This window comes from Equus asinus, chromosome 4 (genome assembly GCF_041296235.1).
Source record: "Equus asinus isolate D_3611 breed Donkey chromosome 4, EquAss-T2T_v2, whole genome shotgun sequence".
NCBI classification, from domain to species: Eukaryota; Metazoa; Chordata; class Mammalia; order Perissodactyla; family Equidae; genus Equus; species Equus asinus.
In genome coordinates, this window is record NC_091793.1 from 16,414,300 (window position 1) to 16,437,518 (window position 23,219).

Here is a 23,219-nt window from a genome sequence, read left to right on the forward strand (position 1 = left end):
GTGCCCAGGATGCCCCGGGTGAGCTGATGGGGCTGGGTTGGGCACGCCCTCATGACCTGCAGGCCCCGAATCTGAGGGATGCACATCTTTGTCCCGTCTGCTCCGGTCACTCCCCACTCCCATCCTGCGGGCCCAGCCTGAGGCAGCAGAACAGACATTTCCGAGGCTCAGAGTCCAGGCAGTCAGGACACAAGGGCCAATTGGGGCCTCCAAAGTCAGAGTCAGAAAGACTTTTCTGGAGGCAAAGCCATCCACGCCCACTCCTGGTGCAGGATAAGAGGCCTGAGGTCACTCCAGGTAGGCTCGAGTTCTGTGCTCCTCCACAGAAGGCCAGATTGCGCCCGGGAGGGGCGGAGCCCGAGGTGACTGTGGAAGTGGCCAGGCTCTGCACCTGCCGGTGGGTAGCATGGAAGCCCTAAGGTCAGCAGGCCTTTGACCGGCAAGGTGCTGGGCTGGGTGCTGCTTGCTCCTTTCATATGGTCCCTCGGAAGCTGCCTGGAACTCGTCCAGGATGGGGATTTTCCACCCTCTTGGCAGGGCCCTAACAGGTGGGACAGGCTGTGGGGTGGGTATGGAGTCTGGGCGGGAGAGGGCACTGCTGGGGATGCAGATGCCACCTGGGCCAGCTGTCCGGGGCCTACTGTATGGGACACAGCCTTGTGCTCTCTGGGCCTCAGTTTACCCACCTGGACCAGGAACTGAGGATGGGGCCTGAACTCTGCCAGGACTTGAGGTCTCTCCTTGGAATGGGGGTCAGGAAGGTGCTCCACTTCCTCAGTGCCCACCCTGGGGTTCTGCCAAAGGGTCCCACGGACGAGGGGTCAAGGGCTCTGGACTCTGGTTCACTGAGGCAGGACACAAATCACAGGGTGGTGGGCCACCACCCTTGGCCTCCAAGGGGCAAGGCCTGGTCCAGCCCTCAGCCCATCTCCGAACCCAGTGCCTCCTGCCACCATTTCAGGAGGATCATTTCTCTTGTGACTGCAGCCATCTCCTGCGCCATCCCCACTGTGCCTGGCTCTTACACAAACGTCACTCATTCCAGGTTCTATGTCCCCACATCATCTATGGGGAGACTGAGGCTCATGGGTGCCTGTGACTCGCCCAAGGCTGCATGATGGTAAGAGCCAGGGATCTGAGCCCAGCAGCCCAGCTCTGCGCCCTGGTGGGGGTCCAGGTGCCAGGGGGCCCTGCAGCAGCCCTGGGGACAAGGGGCTCTAATTCCACCAGTCCCCACACCCAGGCAGTTGCTGATTTTGCTGCGAGGCCTGATGAGGAGGGAGCATCCTGAGGGCAGGCTGCCTGAGGCTGACCTCCTACCAAGAGAGGCTGCAGGAGAGGCCTTCTCAGCCTCCCAGAGCCACGGGGCAGGGGCACAAGCTTCTGCAAGGCCAGCTCAGCTCGGGACACAGACCCTGGGCTCCGGCCCATGCTGCTCCTCGCTGTGTGGCCCTGGGCCAGCCTCTGCCCACTCTGGGCCTGGTGCCCCCCATGTCCCGTGGAGCACGACCCACCTAGAGGGCCACTTTGCAGCATGTGAGGGCCTTGCTGGGTCAGAACAAAGGCCCCGGGCGTGCGGGCGTGCCGGCGTGTTTGGACCTGGCATGAGTTTTTCCACTGCTCTGTTTATGACAACGGCGGGGAAGAGCTTAGCGTGGAGACACTGACTCAGCCGGAGCCGAGCCGGGGTGGGGGCCAGGGTGGGGCTGGAGGAGACAGAGGGACAGAGGGACAGAGAGAGAGACAGAAACCGAGAGGGAAGGACAGACAGAAGCTACAGAATGGGAGAGACAGAGCGAGCTCTACACACGGATCCACAGGCATGCACACACGTGCACACGTGCACACATGTCCGCCAGCGCAGGCCTTCGCCCTTCCTCACCCACCCCAGGCCCACGGGCTCGGCCCGTGCTGAGGTGGGCAATGAGACCAGGCACTGCTCTGAGCACTTCCTGTGCCCCGTCTGTTCTGTGCCGTCCGTGGCACTAACTCGCTTGGGCTGCACAGGACGCTGGGAGGTGGATGATGTGATTCCCTCCCTTAAACAGGGGCAGAAACAGGCATGGGGGTGTGAGGCAGCCTGCCCAGCTGCCACTGGGCTGAGCCCAGTTTGGACCCAGGTGGTCCAGACCAGGTGCCTGCCCAGAACCCCAAGGCTGGCAGGCAAGGGGCCTGGCAGGCCTGGGCTCTAGGCTTCTGATTCTTCAAGAGCACAGAGAGGGGTTTGGGACCTAGCCGGGCCTGTAGGCCTCTCTGGGCTTGCTTGGCCCCCTGTCCCTGCCTCCACCTCCCTGCCTCACCCGGACCCCAGCCTGAGCCACACGTGTGCTGGGACGCAGCTCAGGCAGGGAGCTGCAGGCCCAGGCCCCGTGACCGAGCCCAGGCTGGGCGTGAGCAGCTCCAAGGGGGCTCACTGACCCTGCCCTGGGTCCCTGGGCTTCTCTCCCCGGTTTCTATGCCCCTAAAAACCTGGACGTGGGCACTGCCACTGCACCCACTCGGCTGGGTGACACTGGTGTGGCCTAGGGTGTCCCCTCTCCTCCCTGGCCTCAGTCTGTCCACCTATAAGCTGTGTGTGGGAGGGGACAGCACTCTCCCACTCACTTCTAGGCTTGTGGGAGCCTGGGGGCCAGAAGGGTGGGCGTGGGGCCTCAGAGGAGCAGGGGAGCTCACTAGCTAGCAGTGTCCCCCTGGCTGGGCCTCAGGTTTGGAGGACTCGGGGGCCCCACCCCAACCCATGTCCCTAGGCCACTTCAACTCCAGCAGCCCCATTCTGAGCTTCTCCTCGGGAAGATCCATCTGATGAAAGCTCCTTGCTAAAGAGGTTTGGAACCCCCTGTCCTGGGCCTTACCCCCATGTTACATGGGGAAACTGAGGCCTGGTGGAGCGAAGGACTGGGCCGGGGTCACCAGGAACCCCAGTTCCGTCTGGGATTGGCCCCTGGTGATGGTGATCGGGGGGTTTCCCGGGCAGGGCTGGGGTGCCCAGCTGCCTCCACCTCCCTTCTGCGGTCCCCTGGGCACCCCAGACTGCCTGTGGCCAAGGCAGCTGTTTGGGTCCCCCAAACTTGGTCCTCTCTACCCCTCTCTTGGGGACGGCCCCACCAGCTGCCAGGGCCCCACATCAGGAACCCTTCTGGGTTCATCTTTCTCTAAACTCCTCACGGTTCACCTGCTAGTCTCGTTGGCTCCACCCTCAGACTGTGTCCCAAGCCTGGCCACTCCCTACCTCCTCCACCTGGCAGGCCACCAGCATTTCTTACTCAGACCCTTGCGACCGCCTCACAGTGGGTCTTCCTCTTTCTTCCATCAGCCAGAGGGTCCTTTTCAGTGTCTGTCGCAGAAGCACCCTCCAGGGGCTCCTCATCTTCTTAGAATAAAGTCTAAATTCCTCCCCATGGGCTCCCAAAGTCAGCACGGTGTGGCCCACTTCATCTCCCGCGGCTCTCCGCTGCGTCAAACCACCCGCACACAGCTCATCCCCTCCTCAGGGCCTTAGCGTTGCTGTTCCCTCTGCCTGAACAGAGTTCCCTGTGCCTTTGCCTAGCTCCCTTCTCTGGTCATTCAGGACCTGCCTTCAGCATCTCTTCCTGAGGGGCACCCTCACTGGTCACTCTCCACCCCAGTCCCTCCAGCCACCCTGTCCTGCTGACCCCTCGTTGTTTGGAGCTCGGCCCTCCACCTGCATTCTCTGTGAGCCCCCTCCCAGTGCATCGGCCCCCTGGGCTGCTGGGTGTCGGCTTGCCCTGTTGTTTGTGTGGCCTTGGGCTTGGGGATGGGTGGTGCTGGGGGCCTTTCCCCTGGGGCTCTGGGGTCAGTGATGTGGGTGGGCTGCACTTGGTGCTGGGGAGACACTGGCTGGTAATAGTGAGTGACAGGGGCTGACACGGCTGAGCTGGGGCCACAGGCCTGGTCAGAGGAGGCAGACGGGACTGGAAAGGTTTCCCTGACCCGGTGGGTGGGGAGTGGTCTGAGAATGGGCCCTGGGGTCTCGGTCAGATGCCAGCTCCGTGGCTGGCGTGCCATGTGATCTGGGGCTTGTCACTTGCATCCTCTGAGCTGAGCATCCAAACTGTTAGGTGGGGCCCTGTGAGGGTTTGGATGGAGTAGGAGAAGTGGTATGTAGTCCCCGAAAAGCCATCAAATGCTGTGTGTTTTCCTAACAGCTTTATCGCAATAGAATTCGCCTGCTGTACAGCTCATCTGTGTAAAGTGTCCAGGTCGATGGTTTTCAGTGTGTTCACAGAGTTGTGCAACCATCACCACAGGCCCTTTTAGAACATTTTCATGCCCTTGAAAAGAAACCCTGTACCCCTTAGCTATCACTCTCCAATCCCCGCAGCCCTTGGCGGCAGTCATCTGCTCCCCATCTCTATGGATTTACCTATTCCGGACATTTCACATAAATGGAATCGCACAACCTCCAGCCTCTGTGGCTGGTGTTGCTCACAAGCACAGTGTTTTCGAGGTTCGGCCCCGTTGTAGCGTGTGTTGGTACTTCCTTCCTTTTCTATGGCTGAACGAGTTTCCGTTGTGTGGATGGACCACATTTTCTTTATCTGTTCGTCCGTTGATGGACACTTCCACCTTTTGGCTGTTGTGAACAATGCTGCTGTGAGCGTTCATGTACAAGTTGTTGTGTGGACACATGTTCACTTCTCTTGGCGTATGTATCGGAAAGGGATTACTGGGTCGTATCGTAATTCTAAATTTAATATTTTGAGAACCGTCAAATTGTTCCGTAGTGGCTGCGCCCTTCACAGTCCCGCCAGCTGTAGAGGAAGGTTCTGATTTCTTCGCATCCTTGTCAACACTTACTCTCGTCTGTCTTTTTATTTTAGCCATCCTCATGGGGGAGAAGTGCTATCTCACTGTGGTTTTGGTTTGCATTTCCTTGATAGCTAATGAAGTTGAGCATCTTTTCAGGTGCTTGTGGGCCATTTTTATTGCTTCTTTGGAGAAATGTCTATTCGGATCCTTTGCCTCATTTTAATTGGGTCATTGGCCTTTTTATTATTGAATTGTAAAAAATACTGTGTTTTTTTAAAGAGAGGCAAGACAGGTTGGCGGAGGGACAGGTGAATTGAACTGTGTTGGCCACAAGCACGGGCACGTGCCCTGGGACACAATTTCGCTCACACTCACGGAACCGCATTCGTGTCTGAGCCCAGGGACACATGCAGAGGTACACACACGGATGCCCAAACACGTATATACCCACGGAGATCCTGTGTGTGGTGTGTGTCACACATGCAGGCGTGAAGCTCAGTTCAGTGACCCTCTCGGTGCTGAGGCTAGGCCGGCCCCCCTGGGACCACGCGTGGGCCCTTCTGGCACGGCGACTGGGCCATGTCAGAGTAATCATCCTCATTTTGCGGGTAGGGAGACACAGAAAGTCCCCTTGACTGGTCCAAGGTTGCCAGTTGGCCAATTTTAGGGTCTGAACTTAAACTCAAGCCGTCAGGCTGTGGGACTCTCTGGGACTGTGTGTGGCTGCCAGACCTTTGGCCTCACCTCAGTTGTTTCAGAACGTCAGGTCTGGGCTCCCCCACTTCCCAAGCCACTGTGTGACCTTGGCAGCGTGCTGCTCCTCTCTGGGTCTCAGGCTCCTAGTAAGATGGTACAGGATGGCCCCAAGTTCCTCCCCAACTGAAGCTCTAGATTCTCGGCTCCCTTTCTAGAGGGAACCGAATGCCTTTCCCACCCAGCCTCCCCAGGCCTGCAGATAATCGAGTCATTGTGAGCTCAATTATGGCTTTCTGAAAATAGTGTGCCCCTGAAAATAGCCCCCCATGGATGCTGGGAAGTGGCAGGCAGCTTTGAGTGGACAGTGACGGGGGGTGCCTGGGACATGGGGAGAGCAGCACCCCTCCAGCTCTGCCCCGGGATGGGGAGGGGAGCTCCATCCTGCCCAGGCCCTGTGCTGTCCAGGGGACACATTTGTCCATACCAGGAGCTGCTCACAGGGATCTGCCTGGTCCCCAGCGTCCTCCTGGGGGTCAGAGTGAGGGGATGACAGGGTGGGCTAGGCCCTGCTGTCCCGGGCTGGCCCCCTTTCCCTGGGCGTCGGGTCTGCCTGGCGTCGCTGAGGGCCTGGAGCAGGGCAGGGGCTGTCTGTCCCTCTGAGCCTGGTGCCCAGCGAGGGCTTGAGTTTGAACGGCCAATAGGAAAGAGAGAGCAGAGCTGGGTGGTCCCTGAGTGGCCTGGTGCCTCAGTTTATCCACGTAGCGGTGGTCTCTGAGGGTTCTGCTGCTCTGACGTTCTAGATTTGTACAGAATATGTGTGGAGGCGGCAGCTGGGCAGGGCTGACCGGGAGGGGACTCTGGATGAGCACAAAGAGCTGTGCGGGCCTGTCCTGGGAGCCCTGCGCTACACGCGGTTGGTCCCCGGCCAGGCCTGGCTCACTTGCCATTTGGGGATGGTGAGGGCAATGTCCATTTGTCTATTTGCTCTCAGAGCTGCTCCTGGGCCATGGGGTGGGGTGAGGACTATGAGCCCCACTTGGCAGATGGGGATATGGGCTCAGAGAGGGTTTGTGACTTGCCTGGGGCCACACAGCGGTCGTGAGACTCCAGGTCCAGTGCTCCCCTTCCACTCCTCCCAAGTCTCTGGGCACCACCCTCTCTGTTTTCCCGAAACCTCAGGGCGGGGAACTGCAGGGCTAATGGTGCTCACCTTACCCTGCCGGGCGCCGGAGACAGGCTGCTCTGGAAACAGTGGGCCAGTGTGCTCAGGGACCTGCCCAGGGCTCACGAGGGCTGTGGGATGGGGTGGCCAACGTGCAGGCTGCCTGCCTGTCTCCGGCATTTTCCAGGGATGCTGCCAGACACCACTGCTCGCTCCGGTGTCTGCAGGTGCAGATCTGTGCTGGGGTGGGCTCTGGATCCCAGACACCCCCAAGACCAAAGTGAGCCCCCAGGACAGGTGCTGGCCCCATCAGACCATCCCTGCTGCCTCCACCCAGCTCCCCACCCCCGTTGCCAGGCACTCCTGCAGCAGCCGGGGGCTCAGATGGCTGCTGTAGCCCCCTCTGGAGCAAATCATGTGCCTCCTGTGAGGTGGGTCCCCTCGAGGATCTGTTCATGGGGCGTCATGCAGGTTGAAGGAGGGGAAGTCCAGGAAGCTGTCCACCGTAGACCTGCTCGTGTGCAGGACTCGGGAAGCAGCCTTGGTGGAGGCACACGACAGAGTCAGACGTGAGTCCTGCCCACCATCCCTGCAGCCTGCAGCTCACCGCACGAGAGCCCAGTGGAGGGGGCCTCACCCTGACAGGGTTCCCAGAGCAGGAGGCATCTCGGCTGCGTCCAGGGCCTGGGGAAGCTGTGGACACGTGGGGACACGGGCAGGCATTCCCGGTGGAGAGAAGGCCAGCGTCCACTAGGACTGGCAGCAGGGTACCAGCCCTCTCTGCAAAAATAGTGATATGTGCTGGAGGGGGCTGCCCCTGCCCACAGGTGGGCCTGTTGTCTGGCCTGGCCAAGCTAAGCTGTAGGGAGCGGTGGGTGGGGACAGATGAGATCAGGCCTCCAGAGCTTGAGGTCCTCTCAGAGGCCTGGGGAGCCATGGATGGTGGCTGAGCACGGCCCACGGGTTCGAGGAGCTTCTTTCTAAACCTGAGCACTCGCTCATTTTCAACTTGGAGGATGTACAGGCGATGCATAGGGACTGGCAAGATGGCCCAGGAGTGATTTTGGGAGGGAACCGTCTACCCGCACCACGCCGGGCACACTGTGACCTGGGGCGGGTTAGGAAGCCCTCCAAGGCAGTATCCAGGTCTGTAGAACGGGGCTGTGGTCCCCGCCCCGAACCACCACCGACTGCTGTGGGGCTGTTGTGAGAGTAAATGAGACGCGCGTACAGAGTGTGGGCACACGGGAGCCCCTCGATCCGGGACCCGATGTCATCCTCCTTGATTCTCCCCAAACTACTGCTCTCTTGCCTTTCACCACCTCTTGTCTCCGTGGCGAGACGAGAGGGTTTGGCCCATTAAAACCAAATAAAGAAGGAATTAGTGGGAGTGGCGGCCCGGTGAGTAACTGCTGAGTAACTGTGCGTCTGAGCCGGGTATGGGCTTAACCAGGCGGGAGCAGGACCTCGCAGCGAGGACGGAAGGGAGGTTTCTGTGAAATGCTCTCCACACGCACGGCTCGCCTTCTGCCGTCTCCTCCCGCCCAAGGTCACTTGGCTGCAGAGGGGCCAAGCTGGGCACAGGATGGTCTCCGATGACCTGTGCCCCAGGCCCTGAGTGCCTCCCTCTGCCTGTCTGGGGTTTGATTCCACTGCCTGGGTTCCAATCCTGCTTCAGCCACTCATACCTCGTTTCATAAGCTCTCTGCGCCTCAGTCTCCTCGTCTGTAAGTTGGGAATAACAATGAAACCTGCCTTGTACAACTGTCATGACAGTCGTTGAGAACATGTGTGCGGGGTTAGAGCGGGGCTGGCCCACCGAGAGCGCTGGCCAGGGACAGCAACGACAGTGTTGGAAACACAGCTCTGCTCACCTCTTTCTAAATAGTTCCAGAATCCCCATCCCCTGTGTAGCCAGAGTGAGCGCTAACATCAAAATCCTACAGCGGCTGGCCTGGCACCTGCTTCTCGGGATGTCCCTGGCCTCTCATGACCCGGCTCACTGGGACCTTGGCTGCCTCTCTCCTCGTCACCCTTGACCTGGTACTTCCAGCAACACCAAACCACTTCACACCTTTGCTGTGCTGTGACCAGCTGTGTGCATTTACCATACACACATATGCATCCCACACATCTCATACACATACGTGCTCCGACACCACACAGTCAGTCACATCCATCACAGGTGAGTTAACTCATACGTCTTGGTAAGACTTACTTAAGATGTCGCCTCCTCCAGGAAGCCTTCCCTGACTCCATCTCTCACGAGGCAGGTCAGGGCATCCTTTGAGGTTCCATGACTCCCTGTGCCCCTTCTCGCAGAGCCCAGTGGTCACCTCCTTTCCTGGAATCCCCCACCTAGTTTACTGCTCCCTTGCCTGCGTGTGTGTGCCTGCGTGTGTGTGTGTGTGTGTGTGTGCACGCACACGCACCAGCCTGTCAGCAGGCCCTTCTGGGCTAAGGCAACACCAACACCAACAGTAAGGAGTTCAATGACCCACTTCCCCCTCGATGGACTTCTCTTCAGACGGTCTGCAGCTGATTTAGAGCCGGGAGGTCGAGTCCCACATTTTCCCTGGCCCTGTGTCTGTCTGGGAGTCCCTGGCCAGACCAGGGCTCCTCCGAGCTCCTTAAAGGGCCACTTCTTATGGAGCAGTGACAGAGGGGCTGGGCCCGTGTGGTGAGCAGTCCCCAGGGGGCTGTGCACTGACCCGGGGTTGGGGGAGTGTGCGCAGGAGGGACCCGCAGGGGAGGAGATGCTGGAGCCAGGTCACGGCAAGGCCCTGGGCAGGCAGGAGCTGCCCTGTGCCCTTTGCAGACCCCAGTCTTTCCGGGGAGGAGGGGACACCCACCCCACCCTGCCCACAGCACTTCTCAGAGGAAGGAGGTTTTTGGGAAGCTGGGGCCCCTCCTTGATGGCAGCCTGAGCCTCCTCTGCCCTGGGCCCCTGAGACCAGCAGGTCCCACCCTGGTCTTTGCCCCAGATGGGAGAAACCCCGGGAAGAGGGACCCCATGTAAATGAGCCCCCAGGGAATAGGGGGTGAGGGTGAAACTGAGGGTGAGCCCCCCAGGGGAACAGGGACCCCATCTAGATGAGCCCCTCCCAGCTGGTTGTTGGGTGAGGAGGTCGAACCCAGAATAAACAGCCAGCACCCAGCACAAGGCTGGGTATGCAGTTGGTGCTCAATGGATGTTATGGAATGGACTTGACCATCAACCCTCTCTCAGTCTGGGGGGATCACCCCAGCCCCTAATAACAGAGACAGCAGCCAAGGACGTGGAGGGGCACCTTGGCCCTCACAGGGCACAGACGCAGGGCTTGTGCAAGGACAGTGTCGTGGGTTTCTGGTTGCCCCTTCTGGGACTGAAGGCTGGGCTGCACCTCGCTGTGGCTGAGATGGGCAGTGAGAATCCCGCCACGGGCTTGGCTGTGGTCCAACTGGTGTCCCTGAGCTCTGGGCCCCCAGTGCCAGGTACTGGGGACGGACCCAGCCGTGGCCCAAAGAGAGCATTGGTGGTTGTGGGCAGGGTACGAGGGGCTCCAGAGGCTGGGGCCAGGACGGCAGGATGCGTGGGGGCCCGGCTGGGGGCTGTGGACAGCAAAGAGGAATTCGAGCTGGACCCATCCATCTAAGGGGCTTTGGACCCACGTGGAGCCAGGAAGTCCTGGTGGTAGGGCTACTAGGTGGACAGTGTCAGAGCAATGAGAGGGTCAGATCTGCCACTGAGGGAGGTTGGCCAGCCAGGGCTCCCTTCTGGCTGGTGGTCTGGGAAGGCTGCCTGGAGGAGAGGCCATTGGAGCCCACCTTGGAAGGTTCTTAGGATTTGGGCATGAGAGGGAAGGGAATTTCACCAAAAGGCCAGGCTCCCCGCCCCCCCCCCCCCCCAGCAGCACGTGAGCAGCCTGGAAGGAGTGGTGCTGTTTTGGGTGGAGGGTCGGGAGGAGAGGGCTGGGGGGCCGGCGGGGCTGGGACTGCCGCCTTCCCTTCCCAGCTCAGGCGGAGGAGAGCCCGCAGAGGTGCTGGGGAAGGAGCTGTGCCTGCACTGGAGGCCCGCCCGATGGTGGCTGGGGAATGAGGGAGGCAGGGAGGACTGGCTCCCAAGTCTGGGCAGTTCAGGGGCCCCGAGCCTGGCAGGGGTGCTGGAGGAGAGGGCACACTCAGCAGGCCAGGGCCTGGCGACGGGGTGATGGGTGGTCAGAGAGAGGGAGGCAGCAGCAGAGAGCCTGGGGCAGGGGGAGGGTTGGCTCTGAGCTGTGTGGACTCTGCCTGGGTCCTGGCTGGTGGGCTGGGCTGCTCCACGGGGGTCAGCACCAGTGGCTGGTGCATGAGGAGCAGCGCTGGGAGGCTGGCAGAGGGCAGGGGGCAGAGTCACGGACCCCACACGGCCCCTCCCGGGGGCCTCCCTGCTGTCTCCCAGGGTTGGGGAAACTGGGCCCGTCCAGCTCAGGCTCTCGGGACATACTGGTGGCCTTCCTTGAGCGCTCCCTGGACACCAGGCACTGTCCTCACCACAGCCCTGCAAGGTGGGTTCCATCAGCCTCACTTTGCTGAGACAGAGGCTCGGAGAGGGCAAGTGCTGAGCCCAGGTCACACAGCTGACCAGCAGCAGACTCCAGGCCTGGCCCTGTGTCCCCTGAGCCCACCAGGTGGAGACCTGCAGGGCCTCCCTGTCCACTCTGTCTCCTCCCCGCAGGGAGCCGTGAGGCCGCCTTCACGTATGCCATCACCGCGGCCGGCGTGGCCCATGCCGTCACCGCTGCCTGCAGCCAGGGCAACCTGAGCAACTGCGGGTGCGACCGCGAGAAGCAGGGCTACTACAACCAGGCTGAGGGCTGGAAGTGGGGCGGCTGCTCCGCCGACGTGCGCTACGGCATCGACTTCTCCCGGCGCTTCGTGGACGCTCGAGAGATCAAGAAGAACGCACGGCGCCTCATGAACCTGCACAACAACGAGGCCGGCAGGAAGGTAGGGCGGGCGCGGCCACCGCGGCACCAGGGGTCCCAACCACCCTGAGCTTTGGGCGCCTCTCCTGGTGGCAGGAATCAGTGACGCGAGACCCGAGGGTGCGAGGTGGGGGTGCTGGGCACGGCCTCGCCGCCCACCCGCCTGGCCCATCTCTGAGGCGGCCTCGAGTTCCCATTGCAGCGGGGTGTGAGCAGAGGCCGGGAGTGGGAAGCGACGTGACCCTAGTCCCCCACGGGCAGGCGGCACGGATGGGACAGGGCGCCTGTTTCCACGCGGGGTGGGAGCGGGGCCTGGCTGGGGATCCGGGCCACAGTCCCACGTCCCTGCCCTGGTCCCAGAAGGGTTGTGCCAACAGGCTGAGAAAGGCTTTCTGGAGGAGGCGGCCTTTGGCTCAGATTGCATGAGAGACTGGAGGAAGAGATGTTCCCAGGAGGCAGGAGCAGCCGGCTTCACGCATGGGGTGGGATGCAATGTGGCGGGTGATAATGGAGGACATGCAGGCAGGGACACACTGGGGAAGAAGTCAGGGCGAGCCCGGTCCCGCCTGCAGGGAGATGAGGGCCCCAGATACCGGGCTGGGAGGAACAGCCTCATGGCGGCAAGATGGCCCAAGATAGGGCGGCCAGCCGAGTGGAACGCCTCTCTGGGTCTGGCTCCCCAGCCCTGGGGGCTGCACCCAGGGCTCGAGGGCCGGAGGAGCTCTGCGCGCATGGGACAGGCTTGCCTTTCCAGACAAAGAGGAGTTGAAATGGCCCTCTGCCCCAGGGACCAGAGCTGAGGCCACCAGCCACTCACTTATTCACTCAACCAACGCTCCCTTGCTCCTGCGGTTTCAGGTGCTAGGCTGGGTGTGAGGGTCAGAGATGAGCAAGACACGGCCCTGGCTGCGGGAGCTCCCACAGCGCTGTCTGGGTCTATGTGACGGGTTTGGGGGGCCACACCCGGGGCAGCGGGAGCCCAGGGACCCACGAGAGAGAGCAGAAGCTTCTTGGAGGCGGCGATGTGAAGTGGAGCCTTGAGAGACGTGCCAGAGCTGTGAAGAGCAGAGGCAGAAGGAGCTGGTGCTTGGGCTGCGAACGGTCCAGGCCGGCGGGAGGGGCGGGGCTTGAGAAGTGAGCCTGGGCCGGCCCGGAACAGGCCGCGAACGCGAACGCCAGGTCGAGGCTGTGACTTGACCTTGTAGCTGTGGAGGTTGCTGTGCAACAGGCGGTTATGAGGTTACTGTCCAATAAACTGATGAATGGAAGGACAGGTGAATGAATGGGGAAGGAATGAGAGACAGTCTTTGCCTCCAGGGAGCTCACAGACAGCACATAGGCATCATTCTCCAGGCACAGGCAGAGCGCCGTCTGGGCCTCGGGAGGGGAGAGGAAGGCACTGTGCACTTACCTGGAGGCATTGGAGGGCTTCCCGGAGAAGGAGGTGTGACTGAGCCCTCAATGGAACCACCACCCCTTGAAGCTCTGCGGTAGCTCAGGTCCCGAGCAGGCGCTTGCCCACAGCCCTGGGAGGAAGGGCTCACATTGCCTATGTTACCACGCGGACAGTGGGCCCAAAGTGAGCAGCAGAGGCGCTGGTGGCCCCGAGGCCTGAGCTCCGGTGGCTGCCCTGTGGGGGTGTGTCTGAGTCAGCAGCAGAGATGTCAGGAAGGGCCCTTGGGTGGAGGGACCGGCGTGGGCCAAGGCGTGGCGGTGGGTGAGGTCGGGTGTGCAGTGCAGTGCAGGGGCCCGGCTCTGGGTAGGCTGGATGGGCCTTGTGGGGAGGGGCCCTCGCAGCCAGCCTGGATTTGGCCTCTGGGCCACAGGTGCCATTGCAGGTCCCTGAGAGAGTGACACCAGCAGCTCGAGGTCCAGGGTGGTGTCTGGGTTGGCTCTGGGGTCCCCTGAGAAGCCCCGGCCTGGCCTGGTGCAGGACTCAGGGGGGTGTTTGGCGACTGACAGGTGGTAAAGCGCATAAGAGAAATAGAGGCCGGCTGGACTGTGAGGCCCTGGCTGACGCCATCCCTCTCTGGAGCCTCAGTCTCCCCATCTGCACAGTGGGTGTAATGCACTTTGTCCCCCTCCCCCCACAGCCCTCTAACAGCCCCTCACCCCCTGGAGCTGTGGGGTGGGGCATGGCTTCCGAGGTTTCCATAGGAACTGAGCCCAGGTCTTCACGGTCACCACGGTAGGACATCCAGGCTTGCCCCTCTCCCTTCCACTTCCTCGGGGCCATGGAGTTCAGCAAGTGAGATGGGAAGCAAGATGACTGTGGCCCAACAGAGTCCCACAGACTGGGGCTTAGAGTGACAGAAATTTGTTCTCAGAGTTCTGGAGCCAGAGTCCCAAATCAAGGTGTCAGCAGGCTCCAGGGGATGATCCATCCTGCCTCCTTCCGTCCTGGTGGCTCCTGGAGCTCCTTGGCTCGTGGCTGTGTCCCCTAGTCTCTGCTTCATCCTCACATGGTCTTCTCTGTCTCATAAGGACGCCTGTCCTTGGATTTAGGGCCACCCTGATCAAGGATGACGCCATCATGAGCCTCACCTTAGTTATATCCGCAAAGACCCATTTTCAGATAAGGTCACCTTCGGAGGTTCTGAGTGGATGTGAATTTTGGGGGACACTCTTCTGCCCACCTCATTGCTCGTTCACGCCAGGCCAGCACATGGCCCAGCCGCATCCCTGGCTGAGCGTGGGAACCAGCACACTGCCCGCTTCTGCCACACCGATGGGGACTTCTCTGTAGGATGGCCGTGGCCGCCCTCACGGGCTGTGAGGCCTTTGGTGCCTGTGCAGGGAGCATCCGCTGTGGTTATGAAGGCGTGTGTGGCCGGTGTCTGCTGGGTGCTCTGCCCCTGCTGTGTGGCCCCGGCTTTGCGGTGTGGGAACAGCCGGGCGGACGGAGGGGACACCCGAGTAGCAGAAGTGCAGTGTCCTCCCCTCCACACCGACCTGGTGAAGGCGGGAGCCTGTCCAGCTGGGAAGCCCTGGGGGCTGTTGTCAGGATGGCTCTGGGCTCTACTTTTGGTGACGTGAGGTCCAAAGCCATCGCTGACCAGTACCCCCAGCACCGGGAGCCGGGGGGCAGGAACAGCCCTTGCCTGACCTCATCTAGGGTCCAAGCCGGTCCTGGGCGGGGGGCAATGGAAGCCTGGAGTCCAGGGAAGGATGACTTATGCTGAGAAGCTGCTGGCCAGGCTGGGCCCACCACTGGCAGGGCTACATGGCCACTTTCGCCATCACGGCCAGGGGCGCTAATGTAATAGCTTAACTTGATGACCACGTCCATTTTACACTGTGGGCCCAGGGTCAGAGGGGAAAGCAGATGTGGACTGCATCCCCCAGGGTCGTGCATGCCCATGGGGAAGTTAGGCCCCCACTGAGGGTCAGGAAACAAAAGGCGGTGTGAGATGCGCTGTGGGAGAGAGTGTGGGGCACCTCCCTCCGCGGCCCCAGGCTTGGAGCTGCCTGCCCGAGTGGCGTGTGAGGTGTCTTCCGCTGGCACCAGGATGCCACGACTCCACCCAGCCTGGCCGTGACTGAGCTCTGTTCCCAGAGTGTGGGCCACACCCTCGTTTCAGAAAGAACACCAGGTTGTCCCTTTCCTGGAGGCCCCCACCCCACCATCACACTACCTGGGTCAGGGGGAAACTGAGGCCTGGGGGTGGGGCCCTGCACAGCTCCAGCTCCTCTGGGCAGGGCTGGGTCTCTCTGCATCCTCCCAGGTGGTCTCCTGGGGCCACAGAGGCTGGTGCCACCATCCCTGTCGCTCTTATTGTGAGGGCACTGGAGACGGAAACGGCACATTCTTCAATGCTGTGGTCACCTCCCAGGAGAGGCTGAGGCCCAGGGGACCCAGCCGAGCGAGGATGCAGCCCCTTGCTCTGCAAACAGCTGCCCAGTCAGCTTTATCTGCTGACAATCACCGGCCTGGCTGCTCAGGATCTGGACATCCCTGGGCCAGCAGGTGGAGACTGGCTTGCCCAGGGAGACGGGCACAGAGGGAAGGGGTGGAGGGGAGGGGTTCAGGGCGGACAACAGAGCGAGGTGGAGGCAGCCGTCCAGCAGGCAATTGAGGCTGGGCCACCTGGCCTGTGCAACCTCTAGCCTGGACTCCCCTGCCGGGTCTCTGGCCATCACGGTCCACCCGAGGAGGAATCAGTCCCCTGGGTCAGCAACCTGGGGAAGGGTGAACCCTCCCCTGGCTGGGGCCTCTGAGAAGGGCGCCTCCTGGTTGGCTCCTGGCCTGACGGGCGCACGTGGCAGGCAGTGTGGCCAGGACATGGGAAGCTTTTGGGCCTTGAAGAGCAGCTTGGTGGAGGGAGCGGCTTTAAGCGGAGGGCAGGGTCCAAGCAAAGAGAACTTGGGGTTGGGGTAAGGGCGGGGGAGGGAGAGGTCTGACTGGGGTAGACAGGAGCAGGGAGAGGGGCAGGAGGCAGAGGAGGCCCAGATATAAGTTTTCCCCTGGGGGTGGTCCTCCCCTTCGCCCAGACCCCCAGACCAGCCTACTGGCCTGTGCCCTCGACCCAGACACCCCACTGTCCAGTCACCAGGCCCTGTAATTCCAGTTCTGAATGTTCCCAAACCTGGTCCCCTTCCCCTCCTCTGGACACGGGGCCCTCCCCTTTGCCCGGCCCTCCCCTGATGGAGCATCAGCCTCGGCCTTCCAGTCTCTCCAGTCTCGGCCCCAGGACGTCATCCACGCAGGAGCAGAGGACCCCACCCCGAGCGCCAGTCACTGGTCTCAGGGCCCACCCAGCGCCAGGCCACTCACTGGGGCTGAATCTTCTCCTCGTGGTGATGGGGACAGCTCTCCAGCCCTTGCTCCTGCTGCGCCCCTCCTGGAACAGCCCTCCTCCTTGCATAATGACTCCTCCTTCTCCATCAATGCCCAGCGCAGGCACCGCTTCCTCCAGGAAGCCTCTGCCCCAGGCGACCTCACCCTGGGCAGGGTCAGGCTCCCACGGGCTCTCCCAGTCCCTGCGTGTTGCCATCTTGTGTGTCGGTTTCCTGCTGTTTCTCACAGTGGGCTGTGGGTCCTGGACGTCCTCGCTGAGGCCAAGGGCCCCATGCACCAGGGTGGGGAAAATGATTGGGGCTGTAGCTGGCCCTGTGGGTTGTTTCTCTCTCTCTCTTTCTCATTCATTCATTCATTCATTCATTAGCTGAAGGTCTCCTCTTCTGGGCCAAGGCTGGGGTTCTGGCCCAGGGGGCAGAGCGCAGCCAAGTTCCTTCAGGGCTGGGGCCCCCGAAGTGCGGGAAGTGAGGCCAGTGGGAGCTCGGACAGCTGACAAATGGCCCTTCTGCAGCCGCAGGGCAGCAGCTAACGATCCCCTGTCTTTAATCAGGCGTGGCTGGCAGGGCCCTTCGATCCGGGTAAATGAGTACCCGGGTTCAGGGCTGGCGCTGGGAATCCGCCTTCCAGGGCCATGGAGGGAGGCCCCAGGAAAACACACGGCTGCACCCATCATGGGCCCCCAGGGGCTGGGGGGAAAGAACAATGCCGGTCGGGGGTCAGCTTCCCAGAGGAAGGCATGGCTGGGCCCCGCTGACCCATGCACTCGCCTGTCCCCTGCTCTGTCCTCCATCAAATGTGTACAGAGCTCCACGCCATACCACGCTTTCATTGAACAGCCATTTATTAAGCACCGACTACATGCCAGGCCCTACACCAGGCACGAGGGCGTGTTGGAAGAGATGGGGTGGGGGAGCTGCACTTATTAGGCACTTACTGTTGCTGGGCCTGGTACCAGCGGGAGACGCCTCCCGCCGGCCTGGCTGGGTGCAGGCACCTGCTGCCTTCTGACCTGCACAAGTCCCACGGTGCCCCGAGCCTCAGTTTCCTCATCAGTGTGTCCACCCGCAGCTTCCTGAAGGATTCTTGTGTGAATTTAGTGAAGCATGTTTGACAGATGGATGCCGAGCTCTGCCAAGTCCTGCATATTCTCACGGGGCCCTCACAAGGCCCTGTGCAGTAGGGACCTGTGTCGGCAGCCCCATTTGACAGATGAGGAGACGGAGGCTCAGAGAAGGGGAGATACTTTTTTGTGGTCACACAGCGGGAGGTGGGGGAGTTGGCTCCAGGTCACCTGGAGGTTGGGGGGACCTGGACGGCACCCAGGCCCGGGTCAAGCTCACACTGAGCCCCTGCTCTGTCACCACAGGTCCTGGAGGAGCGCATGAAGCTGGAGTGCAAGTGCCACGGCGTGTCGGGCTCGTGCACCACCAAGACGTGCTGGACCACGCTGCCCAAGTTCCGTGAGGTGGGCCACCTGCTCAAGGAGAAGTACAACGCCGCTGTGCAGGTGGAGGTGGTGCGGGCCAGCCGCCTGCGGCAGCCCACCTTCCTACGCATCAAGCAGCTGCGCAGCTACCAGAAGCCCATGGAGACGGACCTGGTGTACATCGAGAAGTCGCCCAACTACTGCGAGGAGGATGCGGCCACGGGCAGCGTGGGCACCCAGGGCCGGCTGTGCAACCGCACCTCGCCCGGCGCCGACGGCTGTGACACCATGTGCTGCGGCCGCGGCTACAACACCCACCAGTACACCAAGGTCTGGCAGTGCAACTGCAAGTTCCACTGGTGCTGCTTCGTCAAGTGCAACACGTGCAGCGAGCGCACCGAGGTCTTCACCTGCAAGTGAGCGCGGCCCCGCGGCGCGAGGCACCAGCCCCCACCTGGCGGCGTTTTGCACATCCTCTCCTGGTCCCCCCTGCTCCGCTGGCGGCCGGCCCCGAGGAGGTGGAAGCTCCAGGCGGGCAGGGGCGGGCTCCCCCTGGGGCTGGCACCTTCTCCCTGCCCCCAGATGCTCCTTCCTGCCATCCCCGTCACTTCCTGGGGCAAAACAGTGCCCACGACGCAGCCGAGAGGGCCAGACCAACGGCTCTGGGTCCCTGACGGGGCCACTGAATTCCTTTTCTTCTCTCCGGGAAAGTGAACCTCACGGACATACACGTATCCTGGAAAGCAAAGGGACACAAGACTCCGAGTGTCCCCCTCCCCCGCCTGGTGGCCCAGACACAGAAATGCCGTGCCGCCAGCCTCCTGTAAGACAGTTTCCCAGGCTGCATCGGCTGCCTGGCTCCGGGGTGGTCTGGGCAGATGTTGACAAAAATTATTTATGTTTTCTTAGTATCAGAAGAGGATTCTTAGCACTAAGGCATAGCGGGTCCTAACTCTATACCCTGTGTTCGCGCATCCCCTTGCTGCTCTCTGCTTCCTCTCCTGGCCCCTCGGGACCCAAGGGAGCATCCCTGTGCATCCTGGCGCTGCCCCAGGGGAGGTGGCTGTGTGTGTGTGATCCCCAGGTGAGGTGGCCACAGACAGGGACCTCCGGCCCCTCTTCCCTTCTTTTAGAAAATCATATAAACAAATCAAAATGTCACCAGTGTCAGGTTCCAGGAGTGCCACATCCCCTCCCTCATGCTGTTGCTCTCCCAGCCCCCAGCCAGCCTGGCACCCCCCAGGTTACAGAGCCCCCTCCCACTCTGAAGCCAGCCAGACCCCACAGGACAGTGCTGTGCTGGGGCTGAGACGGGGGACCGGTCAGGGCTGTTGTCCCATTTGATGGATGGGAACACTGAACCCAGAGTGGCTTGAGCACTGGCCAGAGACCCTGAGGCTGTGAGTTGGGGCTCTGGCCTTGCTCGGGCATCCTGACCCCCAGCCCAGGGCTCCTGACCCTGGAGGACGTGCTCTGGGGACGCCCAGGGTGGCGTGAGATGGACCTCATGCCTTGAGGAGTCTGGCTGTGCCCCTGACCCGCTGCCAGCCTCCCTGGTGTCTGTATCACCCCCAAACCCCCGAGAGCCGCCTTTGAGGGTTTCTCCGGTGGTCTCCTTGCCCAGTCCTGGTCCTTTCGCCCCGACTCCGATGCTGAGAAAACTCGAATCCAGGATGTCATGCTGCCAGGGGCTTGTCTGCTGTCCCAGCAGAAGCCTTCCCTCCAGACACCTCCCCTGGGGCCTGCACACCACACAGACCCTCCATTGAAGTCTGACTTGCCCCAAAATCTTGGAGATGGGAAGGGAAGGGGTCCTGTTCAGTTCCAAACCATGTGCAGGGCGGAGAGAGATCAGAAACCGAAGATTCCGGGCTGGACATGTCTGCGAACGCTCCCATCGCTCCCCGGGGAGACTGAGGCACAGAGGAGGTGACTTACCAGAAAGGGGATGATGAGCAACCAGCTTCTGGGGCGCCCTCCACTGCCCACGTGTCCCCACCCGAATTTAGGGTATTTTCTTATAGAAACCAGTGGAAATGTGTCCTCAGGCAGCTGACCAGCCAAGTGGGCTGGACGTTAGCCTGGGGTGAGTGACATTGTCTGGGCCCTGGCGTGCACCCCACATGCCCCTGATGATGCCAGGACACTCCATCAGCTGCTGTCCTGGGAGCTTCCAGGCCCCCCCAGTCCTGGCCCCCTTCCTCCCCAGGTGCCAGGACACCCCTGAGTCCACAGGCCTGGCGTCCTCTGCTAAGGAACCTGGTTAACTTATATTGTTATATAGCGTCGAAATGTCTATAGTGTCTTTTAAATTATTGTGACCTACACTGGGTACTGGAGGCAGGGGGACGGCCGCATGGTGTCCCCCAAGCCAGGCTCCTCCTTCTGCTTGAAACAGACTCTTGGGGCCCCTGACGCCACTGAGTCATGCGCACTGTCCCCCGGCCGCCCTTCCTAAGAGTCTGTCAGCAGCCGCCCTTCCCTCAGGTGAGGCGGGGGGTGCATGTGATCTGGGCAGGGGCGGTGGCGGCCGAGGCTCGGCGTGTCCCTGCAGTGTCCCCACTTCAGGAGAGCCGGTGGGTTTCTGACGGGCTGTGCCGGCCTCCCCTGGAGGGGAGTGCCCCGCTCCAATAAAGCTGGAACCAGACCAGTGAGTGTGTGTGGACCGCACGCGATGCCCCTGCAGCTCTTGTCCCGGGGGTGGGGCCACATGTGCCATCCACGGAGGACGAGCCCCCAGCCCCCTCGGCCCTCACATGCCCCGCCTTCAGACTTCCTCACCCTTCCCTCTGGCTGGTCTGGAGCTGCACCAATGTCCCCTTCGGACCCGCCCCACCCAGCAAGGGCCACTGGTAGGGGCTGGACACAGACCCTGAGGCCCCTTGGACGTCCTGGGCTCAGGCTGAAGGGACAGGAGGGCCATGGGCCTGGTGCCAGGGCTGACTCATGGGGCTGGGTGGGGCTGCTCTCAGGAGAACGGGGAGCTTGGGGTGGGGGGACCCGCAGCCAGGAGGCCCTGGCCCCATCTGTCTCCCGCTGTGTCCCCCTTCTCCTGCTGACTCCAGCTGGCCTCAGGCTTCCTGCGGGTCTGTCCAGCTGTGTCTAACCAAGGGTTTTGGCTCAAGTGCCCCCTTGGGACACTCCTGGCTCTCCAGGCGCGGGAAGGCTGCCCGACGGCCGTGGGAGCCCGGCAGCCCGCTAGACCTTGCCGCTTCTCTGGGAGGCCCGCCACCTGGCCTCTGCGCCTGCCCGCGGTAGCCCTGCTGCACAGGAGGATGAATGGCATTCCTGCTGAGGGCCGGAAGGCATGCGGCGGGGCCGGTTTGGCCACTGCCCGCTGTCCCGGCAGCCTGGCATCGGGTGGAACCGCTGATCAAACAGCCCCTGTCTGCGGGGTGCCCACCTGGGCACCCACAGAGCCTGGCCCCAGACCCAGGTGCCAGTGAAGGGGCCACCAGGAGGGCTTTCCAAGGGGGTCATGACCCTCCAGGGTGTGGAAAGGGGGAGATAGATGCAAAAGAACCCTAGACTTGGAGTCCAAGCCCTGTACCTTCCCGACACCCAGGCATGGGCATCCTGTGGGGTGGCTCTCCCCAGTATAGGGCCTCAGTTTCCCCATTTGAAAGCAGGAGGTGGCCAGGACTTGGCAGTCAGCGGGACCTGCGGGGTCTGGGCCTGGGCTGGGCGGTTTGGCAGGAGGCCCCGGTTCCCCACGAGATGGTAAGCAAATCCGTGGTGGTGGCTGCCTCGGAACGCCGGGGTCCGGCTACTCCCACAGGGCCAGGAATGAGGAAAGAGCTCGGAGAATGCCACGGCCCTGGTGCCCAGACTGTACTTATTTCTTGGCTGTGGTTCAACCCAGCCCTGGCCTCCCAGGGCCACTCAGCACATCCTCCCAGGGGCCCTGCTCGAGGCGTCGAGCCCACACTCCCAGCTGGCTTGGGGGCCCACCTGACCCCCGGCCCCCGGCTCTGCCTCTAAGGCTGGTATCTCGGGAGCATTTCTCCAGACAGCCCCATGCCCGCCCCGCCACGGTGACTTCTCACTCCCAGAGTGACCGCCCCCCACACCCCCTTGGCTCTAGTCCGCTCTGTGCTCAGCTGGCCCCTGGGCATCCCGGGCGCCTTCCTGGCTCCCCGCATTTGCTGGGGATGTTGCTTCTCCAGGCTCGCCTTCTGCTGTGCTCAAGAGAACACAGACCCTCCAATGCAATAATGAATCCTGTGGGCTCCGTAGGACTTGGGGACACTAGCAGGGACCCCTGGAGTTCTGGGGGTGCATCTCTACCACCCACTCGTTCCTTCATTCACCCACTCATTGGCTTGTTCAGCCCTGCGGGAGGCCAAGCCCTGGGCTGGTCCCTGGGGACAGGGTGGCTCATGCCTGGCCCTGACCTCCAGGGGCTCCGGCTCCTCACTCCACTCTCCTGCCCTGAGTGGCAGCCCATTCTGGAGGTGGAAGCGCTGACCGAGGCAGCCTCGGGGACCGGAAGGGCTTGGACTGACTCCTCCACGGCTCTGAGCCTCAGTTCCCCTCTCTGTGGAATGGGCGTAGGGGAGTAAGTGTGCCTGGCCGGGCCTGGCTCCCTCTTTCTCTGTCTGGAGGAGGCCCCTGCCCACCCTGTGCTCATGGGCTGACCATTAGCATTGGGTCTCCCACACTGCCCCCTCACAGGCTGCCCGGGCTGTCCACGCAGCTGCTGACTGGTGGCCGGAGCTCACAGGGGCCTTGTGGCCCTGGTGGGCAGAGGCTTGCTCCTTGGGTGGTCTTTGGAGTCCTTCCTGACCCTCTGCCTCATCTTCTACAGCCCGGCTCTACCCGGCCCCCAGGCAAAGCCCCCTACCCAGCCGGCAAACCACCCTCCCCAGAGCTGCCCATTGTGCTTCCCACCGCCCCCAATCCCCGCCCACCAGCCCAGCCTTTGCTCCAGCCTGGCATCCCCTTTCACCTAGCATCCCTTGCCCACAGCCCTTCTTCCCATAATGCCCACCTTTCCCAGCATGCTTGCCAGGGCTCCTGCCCTTTCCCTCACCCTCCAACCCAGCTCTCAGCCCGATGGGTAGGGGTCTCATTGTTGAGACTGCCCATGCCCCTCGAGCAGGCAGAGGGTCCTTGGAAGTGAGCAGGTCCATGGAATACTGAACACCCCCTGTGCCAGTCACTGGGTCTGGTCCGCAGGCACCCACAACCTTCACAACGCCCCTTCCCCAAATAGGTCAGCGCTAGCTCCTTTTATAGATGGGGAAACCGAGGTACAGAGAATAAAGGGTTCTGTCCAAGGTCACACAGCTGGTGAGAGGCAGAACCAGGGTTTGAATTCAAGTCCTCTGGGTTCTTCCTTCTGTCCAACTCATATGCCCCCCGACAAGGGGAAACTGAGGCCCTGGAACCTTGTCCAAGGCTGTGCAGAGAGGAGTGGGA

At 61.9% G+C, this 23,219-nt stretch overlaps 1 protein-coding gene across 5 annotated transcripts in view; it reads left to right on the plus strand.

Annotated features, from left to right (window-relative positions):
- WNT7B (Wnt family member 7B) overlaps positions 1 to 20,445 on the plus strand; it is a 50,784-nt gene extending 30,339 nt beyond the window's left edge. For all 5 annotated transcript variants that reach the window (XM_044777880.2, XM_044777871.2, XM_014864455.3 and 2 more), the window contains exons 3-4: positions 11,325 to 11,596; positions 17,739 to 20,445. In XM_044777880.2, the coding sequence (XP_044633815.1) occupies positions 11,325 to 11,596; positions 17,739 to 18,218 (752 nt within the window). In that variant the 3' untranslated portion in view covers positions 18,219 to 20,445. The remainder of the gene's footprint in view (positions 1 to 11,324; positions 11,597 to 17,738) is intronic.
- The last annotated feature ends 2,774 nt before the right edge of the window (positions 20,446 to 23,219 follow it).